The sequence below is a fragment of the Vairimorpha ceranae genome, assembly GCF_000988165.1.
Source record: "Vairimorpha ceranae strain PA08 1199 chromosome Unknown NODE_51, whole genome shotgun sequence".
Lineage (NCBI taxonomy): Eukaryota > Fungi > Microsporidia > Nosematidae > Vairimorpha > Vairimorpha ceranae.
In genome coordinates this window covers 19601-31228 of record NW_020169346.1, presented here as the reverse complement: position 1 = coordinate 31228, position 11628 = coordinate 19601, and the positions used below count along the sequence as shown (strand labels likewise).

General features: G+C 24.4%; 8 protein-coding genes across 8 annotated transcripts; 3 read left to right on the top strand and 5 right to left on the bottom strand.

The window, feature by feature from the left end:
* Positions 1–957: 957 nt before the first annotated feature.
* On the top strand, positions 958–2835 carry AAJ76_5100030271 (hypothetical protein; the record flags this gene model as incomplete). Its single annotated transcript, XM_024475921.1, has 1 exon — positions 958–2835. One exon carries the CDS (start codon positions 958–960, stop codon positions 2833–2835), a length of 1878 nt encoding a protein of 625 aa, XP_024330433.1.
* Positions 2836–2900: 65 nt separating this feature from the next.
* On the bottom strand, positions 2901–3734 carry AAJ76_5100027495 (rna-binding domain-containing protein; the record flags this gene model as incomplete). Its single annotated transcript, XM_024475920.1, has 1 exon — positions 2901–3734. One exon carries the CDS (start codon positions 3732–3734, stop codon positions 2901–2903), a length of 834 nt encoding a protein of 277 aa, XP_024330432.1.
* Positions 3735–3803: 69 nt separating this feature from the next.
* AAJ76_5100026610 (acylglycerol-3-phosphate acyltransferase-like protein) lies at positions 3804–4619 on the bottom strand (the record flags this gene model as incomplete). The annotated part of the gene is made up of 1 exon (XM_024475919.1): positions 3804–4619. One exon carries the CDS (start codon positions 4617–4619, stop codon positions 3804–3806), a length of 816 nt encoding a protein of 271 aa, XP_024330431.1.
* A 387-nt stretch (positions 4620–5006) lies between these two features.
* AAJ76_5100025629 (60s ribosomal protein l13a) lies at positions 5007–5600 on the bottom strand (the record flags this gene model as incomplete). The annotated part of the gene is made up of 1 exon (XM_024475918.1): positions 5007–5600. The coding sequence occupies one exon, from the start codon at positions 5598–5600 to the stop codon at positions 5007–5009; it is 594 nt and encodes a 197-aa protein (XP_024330430.1).
* A 302-nt stretch (positions 5601–5902) lies between these two features.
* Positions 5903–7681, top strand: AAJ76_5100025326 (nuclear protein export factor; the record flags this gene model as incomplete). The annotated part of the gene is made up of 1 exon (XM_024475917.1): positions 5903–7681. The coding sequence occupies one exon, from the start codon at positions 5903–5905 to the stop codon at positions 7679–7681; it is 1779 nt and encodes a 592-aa protein (XP_024330429.1).
* A 481-nt stretch (positions 7682–8162) lies between these two features.
* AAJ76_5100022203 (hypothetical protein) lies at positions 8163–9026 on the bottom strand (the record flags this gene model as incomplete). Its single annotated transcript, XM_024475916.1, has 1 exon — positions 8163–9026. One exon carries the CDS (start codon positions 9024–9026, stop codon positions 8163–8165), a length of 864 nt encoding a protein of 287 aa, XP_024330428.1.
* A 491-nt stretch (positions 9027–9517) lies between these two features.
* On the bottom strand, positions 9518–10162 carry AAJ76_5100021067 (hypothetical protein; the record flags this gene model as incomplete). The annotated part of the gene is made up of 1 exon (XM_024475915.1): positions 9518–10162. The coding sequence occupies one exon, from the start codon at positions 10160–10162 to the stop codon at positions 9518–9520; it is 645 nt and encodes a 214-aa protein (XP_024330427.1).
* Positions 10163–10587: 425 nt separating this feature from the next.
* AAJ76_5100020641 (hypothetical protein) lies at positions 10588–11580 on the top strand (the record flags this gene model as incomplete). The annotated part of the gene is made up of 1 exon (XM_024475914.1): positions 10588–11580. The coding sequence occupies one exon, from the start codon at positions 10588–10590 to the stop codon at positions 11578–11580; it is 993 nt and encodes a 330-aa protein (XP_024330426.1).
* Positions 11581–11628: the final 48 nt, after the last annotated feature.

Below are 11628 nucleotides of genomic sequence, written 5' to 3'. Positions count from 1 at the left end.
TTAAAAAATAAAATTATACACGTGCTTTTACTATTCAAAATACAAGGAGTGATGTGCATATCAAATCTAGATAAGTTTACTTTTATAACACTATAAGGAGTAGGTGCGTAAACATGCAAGAAAAAGAAAATTACATAAAAAAGAACATTTTTTTTACTAGTGTCATTAAAACAATTTTTACAGTATCATTACTTTCAATTTTAATGCTATTATTGCTAAAAATTTTATTTTTTTTTTAATCGTAGAATAAAATGAATCTTATTTTAGCTTTTTTGTCTTACTCTTAATGTTAAAATCTTTTTTATTAAAACACTATCATCTATATTTATGTCATTTATAGCATAATGCACGCATTTTTTGTCCATGCGAGCTAAATATTTTTAATTAAATGAAATTAGACTTATATCTATTTTTTCTTCTACTATAAATTCTTTTTATAGATAAACTAGCTAACGCTATCCTATTTAAAATGGGACTTGAATGCAATACGTGCTTTCTTTGTTTAAATTATTTGTATATGTCTTTATGCATGTATGTACTGTTTTAAAATTAAAAATTGCACACTTTTAATTATAAAATGACAATGATGCACATTTTACAATTTGAATAATTGAAAACAACTAAAGAAAAGTTTATTTAAAAATTAAGCTGTATATAATATAGCCAACCATGAAAGATTGTTATTTATTTAAGAAAACGTTTTCCAAAATTTGAAAAAAGAAGGATTAAAATATATAAATAAATGTTAAGATTCAAATTTTTTTATATATATTGATGATTGATACAATCTAAATTTTTGATTATAATTAATGCTGCATTTTCTTTTTATAAATCTTTAAGAAATTTTTTAAATTATAGCTTTTTTGTAATTGTAATTTATTAAAAAACTAACAAACTACAAGAACGTTCTATGCAAATGAAAAGTATAAATAATTTTTTTTAAGCATAAAATATCAAATGTTAATAGCTATCTTTTTTACAAAGTTTGTAAAAATGAACTCTGTAGAAAATACTTTAAAAGAGCGAAATAATGAGAATACAGTTAATATAGAAACCAAACAAGATTCTTCTGAAAATCAGATTTATCAGACATTTAGATTTCCAAATATATTTAATCTGTGTAAAAAAAGAGGATTATATAGAAACAGAGAACCTGTTTGCAGACCTGTGTGTGAGCCAAGATTTAGATTTCGAAATCGACATGAATTTGATATTAAATCTGAAAGTGATTCTGGTAGTAGACCAAAGTGCAGACCTGAATGTAGACCAGGATGTAGACCTGAATGTAGACCCAGATTTAAATTTATTCATCATAGGCGCAGAAAAAATTATTGGAGACCACGATGTAGACCGATTTGTGGACAAAGTTCAGAATCTCATAGCAGTTCTATATCATATAGTAGAGATTCTAGCTCTAGCGAAATTAGTAGCTTTATTGACTGTAGGGAAAGGGAACCTGTATGTCGACCTGTATGTGGAGAACAGTTTCGCATAATGAGTAATGATCAAAAACATCAAAGAAAGCTAGCCCCTGTGTGTAAACCAGTTTGTAGACCCAAATCGACACACCGTTTTCACAAACATATAAAACGTAGATGGAAAACTAAATACAGACCAAAATGGGAGCAGATCTGCAAACCAGTTTGTGCACCAAAAAGGAGCATTTTACATAAACCCAAAAAACATAATTATAAACCTAAGAAAAAGTTATATGTTCCTGAATGCAAGCCAGTCTGCGTTAATAAATCTAATAAACACCATGAGTCATATTCTACTAGCAGAGATAGCGAAAGCAAATATTCGAGTAGTGAATATTCTTACGAACATTATGAACCTACATGTGAACCTTTAGATGGACAATATAGGATAATGAGTGAAGATAACATCTTTACAAGGTCTAGGCGACTATGTCGACCAATCTGTGAACCCTTTCAAAGGTCTAAATTTAATAGAAGATTTAATGATGATTGCAGACCAGTTTGTGAACCCGACTGCAGACCACAGTGTGATCCAATTCTAAGAAGACGAAGAAGACACAGACATGTTCGTGAAGTAAGAAACAGAAACACAGGAGGATCTGTTACTGCTATACGTCAGATAATATTACAAGCTTCATTTGAAGTAAATAAACTTGCAAGATTCTTTGCAGAAGAAATCAAAGCCAAATTACTTGAAGGCCTTCAGTTAATAATAACAGGTGCTGGAAATAAAGCAACAGGAGATTTTAAAAAACTAGAACAAAGAATCGCAGATGTTGTAATAGATATTAATAAATGTATTTTAAGAGATACAGATGCGTTGATAACTAATACAAATGAAGAAATTCTAAATATTTTAACAATGAATATTAGAAATGCTAATAAATTAATCTTATCTGACATTGCAGCATTAGTTGCTGCAACCAAACCACCACAGTCGCCTAATAAGCAGCCGCTAGACAAAATACTCGACATCCTTACAAACAGATTTAATGAGATTACAATAGAAGTTCCAAATATCTTTAAAAAATTTACACAAACAGAAAAAGCTTCTATAGAAAAAATTGTAAATGACAAGAAATCGGAAATTATTAAAGAAGTGACAAAACTCATCGAAGAATTTGAAAAGAGACTTGCTCGTCTCTTTGCAGATTTGGCAGAAGAAGAAATAATATTTATAAGAAATATACTTGATCAAAACGCAAGAAAATTATTAGTAGACTTGGAGCACATTCTACAACAAATAGGTGAAGGAATTATCATAATTCTTAAGGGAAGAAACTGCGAATTTCGACCATTATTATTTGGCGGTGAAATTAGAGAAAACTGGAATGTTAATCAAGAAGAAAATATATAATTAAACAATTAACTTAAATTTAATAAATAAGTTAAAACAGTGTCAAATGCGCAATGTAAACAACACTATAATGCTTTATTTTTTTTATGTTTACTAACTTTTTCTTGTGCATATTCATAAAAGGTTTCAACCCCTAAATCGTGTTTAAATAAATTCCACTTTTTCTCAAAGGCCTTTGCCTCAAGAGCACTTGAATATGTAACATGACAATATCCAATATTCCTTTTTGTTTCTATTTCAAATCTCATTCTTATATCTTTAGGTTTAATATTAAATTTTTTAAGTATATTTCTAAGTTGTAATATAGTTAAATTCTTATTTAATCTTGAAATGAATATGCGTTTATCATTTACAGTCTTATTTTTCATTCTTTCAATTCGTAAAATTTTATAATTTAATTTTATATCTTCATTAATAAAAACAGGATGTTTAAAGATAATTATTGCTTTACCAATAAATTTTTTATCTTTTGAATATGTTAATTGAACTCTTTCTATTGCACCATATTTTTTAAAACATTCTTTAATAGAATTTTCTGTTTCCTTAAAGGACAGGTTACTAACAATAATAATATTTTTATCATATGGTGTATATTCTGTTAAATTATTATTTACAACCTTTTTTGTATGTTTATTTTTCTTAATATTACAAGAAGCTTCATCTGCTAAACTATCTGATTTAGATATCTTTTTTTCTGTTTTTTCGTCATCAAATTTTCTTTTTTTAATCTTTTTACCTTCTATTTTACTATTAAAATGTAATATTGTGTCTTTATTTATATTTACGTTAGTCGTTATTTCTTTCTTATTTTTTTTCATAATTTTGGGATAAAATATTTTAAGCTTTAAAAAATTACTGTATGTTATCAAAAAAAATAAACAATAAGATGTATGAATCATTTACACTGTACACGTTTCTTATACTGTATGTTTTTAAAAAATTTTATTTATCTATACCAAATATATAAATCATTCACCATTTTTCAAATTTTCTATTATCCTATCCTTTCTTACAAAACAGTCTTCCATCCACTTTCTAGGATTTTTTATATCTAAAATATTTATAAATCGTAAATCATATTTAATCTCGCCCCGTTTAGAAGTAAATAAAACTTCCCATAAAGACAATGGTTTTTTTATATGTGTAAATGTAAAATCCGCAATATAAAAATTCTCTTTTTTCAATATTTCATAAATTAAATTAAATCCATTTAACCTTGGGTAAAGCACATTACTTAAAACAGGAAGACCTCTATTTTTACAGAATATAATAGATCTTGTTAAATTTTCTTTATTAATCCTAGTTCCTTCTGGAAATATAACTACTATTACTGGTATATCACTTTTCAATAATAAATCAATTCGTTTTTTTATTCTATCTTTGTCTTTTTTATAATTTCTACTAACAGCAATAAATTTTAAAAGATCTACTACTTGATAAAATATAGGAACCCACTTCATTTCCGATTTTATAAGATATTTCATATTACCGTTAGTTTTAAATATAAAATTTAGGATCATAAAATCTATTGCACCGACATGGTTAGATACAATAATTAATTTCTTTTTATCGAGTTTATTAATCTTTTTAATATCAAAAGATAGTTTAAATATCCAGCCGCATATTTCCCATAAGAAATATGAAAATACAGTAGTTATTTTTATAGACCATTTTGCACTAAAAATACTTATTAAATATCCTATAGGAATGTATAGAAGACTGATAGCAAATAAAAGAGCCATAAAAATACAACAAGATAGTTTTAGAAGAATAATAAATATCATAAGGGGGTATTTAATACAACATATTAAAAAAATATATTTTATATTTCAGTATATAAAAATATAGTAAATGTGGACAAATTGAAATGTAACTAGTGCTACTAAAATAGGTAACAATAATAATTTTTAATAAACAATATAAAAATTTCTATTTAATAGAATAAATAAAAAGTTTATTGTTAAAAAATAAAAATCAGCAACAGAAAAAAAACCACCAGGCCACCAAAAACTCCACTGTAAAATCAAAACATCAATATTGCGCTTACACGCCAGCATACCAGAACGGCCTTGCTTATAGGAAATTTCTATTTAATATAAAAAAATAAATGTCAAACTCTACTAAAGACATAAAAAGAACAAAAACCTGTGCAAGGTAAAAAATTAAAATATTTATTTAAATGCTAGTAATCTTTTTTCCAATTCATCATTAAATTCCTTTGATTCAATAATTTTTTCTATTTCTTTTCTTTTTTCATTCTCCAAAGATTTAGTCTCCTCTTCTTTTTTTAAAATAGAATCAGTCAGTTCTTTAACAATTTTACTATGCTTCCATCCAAATTTAACTAATAAATCACCAAGAAGAGCATATTTTTTCCCTGGCTTATTACAATATTTAAGAAGACATTCAGGAAACTTTACCCTCTCCGAATTGATAAATTCATTTGGTATTCCTTCATGGCATTCTAAATTTTTAAGTGCCTCCTTTCCTTTGTAAAATTTATAAGGAATCATTCCTCTTATAATTCTGTAGAATCTCATGCTAGGGAGTACATGATGGAAAGGTCCCTTTCTTGGATTTACTCTGCATCTCTTGTTCATAAATGACTTAAATTTGGCGATACTTCTGTCAAGTGGTCCAGTTAAAATTGCACGTTCAGTGCATAAAACAGTGACCTTGTGACCTTCAAGAAGAAGCTTGGCTATTTTTGATGCGAGTTTTCCTGCTACGTGGTTACTTGCATCGACGATTAAGTGTTTATGCATTTTGGGGGTGTAAAAAATATTTTTATGTAAAAATTATTGAATAAAAAATGTAATGAACGGAGATGAATAGAGAATATTGTAAATATAAATATAGTACACATACTTTTTATAACACATTCTTTTTATAACACACACCTTTTATAAATACACATCTACATTGTTCCTACAATATTCTTCCAATATTTCTACAATATTCCTTTAATATTCACACCTCTACAATATTCCTTTAATATTCACACATTTCATAAATGTCCCGTAAATTTTTTTATAATATAAAATATATAAGCATTTTCATACCCCTTATGAACCTAGAACACATCTATAGAGATCTACTTCAAAAAAGACAAGAGAGACAAGAATACAATGGAACTATAAAAGGTACATGTCAGGAATATTGTCCTTATTTTGAATACATAGAAAGGAATCTTAGAGGAGACATAAATAAATATGAAAAAAATATTTTAGTAAAAAAGTACAATAGATCTTCAGCAGGGAAAGTAAAGCCTTTTCCTGAAGATGTACGTCCTATAAATGTCTTGGTATCTGTTTTAGAATATCTTTTACAGTTCTGTGACTTTACATTAGAATCTTATAAATTTTTAGAAAATCGTACAAGAGCTATCCGCCTTGATATCACTATTCAAGAATTAGAATGTGATAGAACTATTTATGTCCTAGAGAAGATCTGTAGACTTCTTATAGTGTATTCTTACGCTTTGTATGATAATAAGGAATTTGAAATACATTTAAATTTAGAGCAGTGTAAAAAAATACTGGGTACACTTATAGATCTATATAATAAGAGGAATAAGTATAATGAAGAGTTTATAGGATATCATTATCTTATCTCATTTGATGAAAAGTTTATAGTTTATAATACATTTTATAAATCAAAAAATATTCTGTTTAGTGCTATTAAATGTGCATATCTACAAAACAATCTGTACATCTTTTTTAAATTAGTAAGATCTACAGATTTTTTAAGTTACTGTATTCTTCACACTTATTTTGATAAAGTGAGACTTAAAGGAATAGAAATTTATTCAAAATGTTTTGTAGAAAAAATAGATGCCAATTTTATAAATAAGATGTTGTATCTTACAGTAACAGAATTAAAAAGTTTATGTAAAAAGATGAATATACAACTTATTAATGACTCTACAATACTAGTAGATTTTAAAAATAAAGATTTATTTGAGAATGATAATATTCTTATTAAGGAAAGAAAAAGTATTATTAGAACATCTAAATTAATATATTACGGGGATATAGACTACTACATAAAAGATTATATAGTAAAGATGTGGATTATCAAAAATTTTACAAAAACTTATAAACCTATTATTAATGCTAAAATTATGCGAAAAAAGGTTAAATTCAATATTTTTTCTGATCCGCATGAAACACAGAAAGACATTTTTGATGTTTTAGTAAAAATTTATTGTAAAATTTCTGCTAGTATTTTTGTTAAAGACATTAAAAAAAGAGTTATTATTTTTGAAAAGAAAAAGAAACTAGCCCGTGAGATATGTTTTTATATTTTAGATCTTTATATAAAAAATAGATTAAAATCACCAAAGGGATCTGTTAATGTAAAAACCCTTGTACAAAATACTCTATGTATAGTCACTGATGATACTATTTTCTCAGCAATATTTGTTAATACTGTTAAGAAGTCAGTGTTAATGAATTATAAACCTGATTTTTTACAGTACAAAAATGTGAATATTAGTACACTTCTAAAATATAAAGTGTCAATTTTTGCACTAAATAAGAAATTATTAGTAGATACAAATACTAAATATTATATGTTAAATAAGATGGTAGATACACCACAGAATATGGGTAAGAATATAGATAAAATATTAGAATTAATTAATATAAGTAGATATATTATAAAAAATAAATTAAATTTATTATTAGAAAATAAAAGTAGATTAAAACAGATATCGATATTAACATGTTTAATACACAATGGTAGAAATCCTGATGTAAAGGAAGATTGGATTAATAAAATTGATAAAAAACAGAAGTTAGAGAATATAGAAGTTTATTATGAGGAGGGGATTAAAATGTATTGAAAAAATTAGTAATTGAAAAAAAATAGTAGTTGAAAGGTTAGTAATGAATAATGTGTAATTTAAATGTATTGAAAAGATTAGTAATTGAAAAAAAATGTAATTTAAATGTATTGAATTTAATTGTATTGGAAAGGTTAATAATGTAATTTAAATGTATTTAATAATAACGCATTGAAAAGATTAGCAATAAATTTTTAGTGAAAAGATTAGCAATAAATTTTTAGTGAAAAGATTAGCAATAAATTTTTAGTGAAAAGATTAGCAATAAATTTTTAGTGAAAAGATTAGCAATAAATTTTTAGTGAAAAGATTAGCAATAAATTTTTAGTGAAAAGATTAGTAATGAACATGATAGTGAATGTACTTAAATAACTATAGTCTTATATAAGTAAATTTACTTATATTAGTTATTTATTAAATTTAGATTATAATGTACATTTAACTTGATACAAAATATTACATTTAAGTAAAAAATAATTTATTACAATATTTTACAGAATATTTTTGAATCTGGGTATTCTTGCTTAACTTCAATTTTACCAAAAGAAGTCTGTCGTAATAAATCAAAAAAAAGCTTAGCTTTGTCTTCTCTGTCTAAATGTTCTATTTGATCATTAAAAATAAATGAAGGAGGAAGGACTGTAAGATCTAAGAATTTCTCTGTATCTTCATAAGTAATATCATGTGATAAATACTGCTCATTCTCACTATACATGCTTACATCATTGTAATCATCTATTGACATTTCATTATATTGCTCTATCGCTGTTTCATCTCTCATTGTTTCTACAGCCAATTTTAATTTATCATTAAAAAAACTAGGTATATTAAAATTTAAGTGTGTCAAATATTTACACCCGGCAAATGGCATTCCTCCTTTAATATTGCATATATGTTCTTTATAATAATTATTATCGTATTCTATCACCTCATCTTCTATTTTCTTCCGTTTTATTGGAATATTAAAACTTTTTAAAAGCGTACTATCTTTAGTATCTTCATATTCTCTTATAGGTTCCATAGAAAGATCTATAGTATTATCATAAGAATATTCTGGTACTATAATATCAGATATGTATACATCTTCTTCTTGTTTCTTCTTAACAGTTATTTTCTTTTCTTTCTTTTGATTACTAAGTAATATTACTAATTCATTAGAATCATCTAATAAATATTTAGCTTTTTTACAGTATATCTTTATTATAGTAACTAATATTTTTGTACTTCTAGTAAGTGTAGTATCTACAATCATTTTATAAATGTCTATTTGTTTTATATCTGTCTTTTTAAGTGTCTTTTCTGTTACTTTTGTACATATTTTTAAAATATAAGAAAGTGTGTACATTCTTGGGGGTTAGAAATACAGCATAAAAGTAGGTAAAGGATCAATAAAAATAAGAAAGAAGATGAATGATATAACATTCTTAGGTGTTAAAAATGCGGCATAAAAGTAGGTAAAGAATCAAAAAAATAAGAAAGAAGATGAATGATATATTTCTTAAAAATAACACCAATTTATTTAAAAAAATATTATCAAATATTGTTTTACAACATTGTAATTTATTTATTGTCTTACAAAGATTCTTGTATTGACAAAATAATTATTTATTTGTTATTTATTCTTTTTAGAGAAATGTCAGTTCGTTAAATTCTTAAATGTTTTTTCTTTAGTTACAAAGCTTCAGATTACATCACAACATTAATATTTTTCTTTTAATTTCAACTTAATTATTAAACTTTACTAATTTAAAGGAGAATAAAATATATTAATAAATTCTATATAACAGCACTGGCATAAGAAAACAAAAAAATATTATTTTTAAAATCTAAATTAATTTATTCTTCTTCATTCTCTAAAATATTTATATATTTCTTTATATCTTCATTATTAATGAGATGCATTTGGAATGGCACTCCCCCAATATTGATATTCTTTTTTTTAGAAAATTTATTAAGAAATATTTCTTCAATTTTTACTGGTAGTATTTCTAGTGATTCCTTATAATCACTAAATAGCTCTAAAAATTCTTCTTTCTCTTCTTTTGAAGGATAGTAACATTTACTTATAAAAATATAATTTGTACTAGTAAATTTTAGTGTTTTATAAGCATTTACTATTTCTTTAATATTAAGATTACATAACTTATCAGCAAATACTAGTACTAAATTATTTATAGATACTTTATTATCTTTTAGAAATTTATTTATACGTTTCTTAACTTTTTTATCTATTAAAGAGCGCATCTTAGAATAATCTAGTAGAAGAATGTAGTACAAGACTACGTCATTAGATACAATGAATATTTTATCTATGAAAACTAGCTGGTCAGGGTCAGTAAAGAATTTATTGCGTGTAAGTAAAAAACAAAGATCTTCTATTAGAATATTATTTACATGAGATAATTCTATATTGTCTGATTCTTCAGAGCTGTAACTTTCTTCTGTAGACGAATAGGAAGATGAAGATGTTTTAGTAAACATTAAAGGGTTAAAGAATATTTAGAAGATGAAGAAGAAGACTTTTAAGTAGACATTAAAGGGTTAAAGAATATTTAAATTACAACATTAATAATATTATGTATTATTATTGTAACAAATTGTACATTTTTGTTGTAAAAAATTTAAAAGTTGTACATTTAATTGATTTATCATATTAAATTTAATATAAATTTATTAATACATTTAAAATTTTTAAAATAAATTATAGTACACATTTAACACCTTATTATATTCTATAATAAGCAGTGCCTAATCACTAGCTTGTTTTAAAAATATAAGATATTAACATTAATTTTATTTTTTAAATTATTTAAGAACAACTCTATTTTATCAAAAAAAATATATAAATAAAAATTTTTATAAATTTTATGCATTATTTATTACTAGTTTATAATTTGAGAGCGACAATGCTTGTTAAAAATGTAGATTTTGGTCTATTAAGATCATCTTGTAGTAAAATTATACCTCATTTATATTATTCTTCAATTTCAGGTGAACAGTTAGATATCCAATACAAAAAAAATGTAAATAATTACGATTTACTATCAGAATCTTCTCTTTTATTAAGAAAAAGTAACAAAGATTTATTTAATGATCAACTTTTTAATTTTTACACTGTAAAATCTATAACTCCTAAAGCTAATTATATTACCTTATCACCCTATTATAAGTTAATATTAATGTACAATAATATTTTTGAATTACAACCTGCTGGGAATCAATACTCTTTATTTTGTAAAAATGTACTACTTAAAAAAATACTAGAAGAAGATTATCAAAATGTATTTAAAAATATATTAGATGAACTAATACTACCAGAGACATTATTTAAAAGAGCATTAACTAGATTACAGGATAATCTAACGTTTTTTAGTAATGTATTTGAGGTTAATAGTTATATTGAAAATTTCATTAAAAGATCTAATTTTAACACTAAGAATAATTATTTAGAGAAACTATTACATGTTACCGATGAAGAAAGATTTGTAAAAGAAATGCCATTTTTAAATGATTTATATAACATAATAAATTTATATAAAGAAATAAGTACTAATAATATTACGAATGATAATAAATTTGTAATATTTAACGTGGATGAGTCATTAATAAATGATTTAAGAAATAATACAAAGTTAATAATTAATAAAAAGGAATATAATGTGACAGTAGAAGGGTTTTATGATAACAATAAGAATAGTAAAGATATATTATTTGATGTACGAGGTGATAATAATAAATATGCTTTTGTATTTGATCGCGATCAACTAAGACAAGGAGATATTAATAAGTTAAAAATAACAATAAGTAATGGAAAAGAAAGTGAAAGTGAGGTGGTAGATGTACCTGGCTGTTTGATAAATGAAGGGGTGTCTAATGCTATTACTTTTTTTTCTGAATAAAATGTTAATTTATTTATAAAAAATTATTAAACAAAAAAAAATAAATAT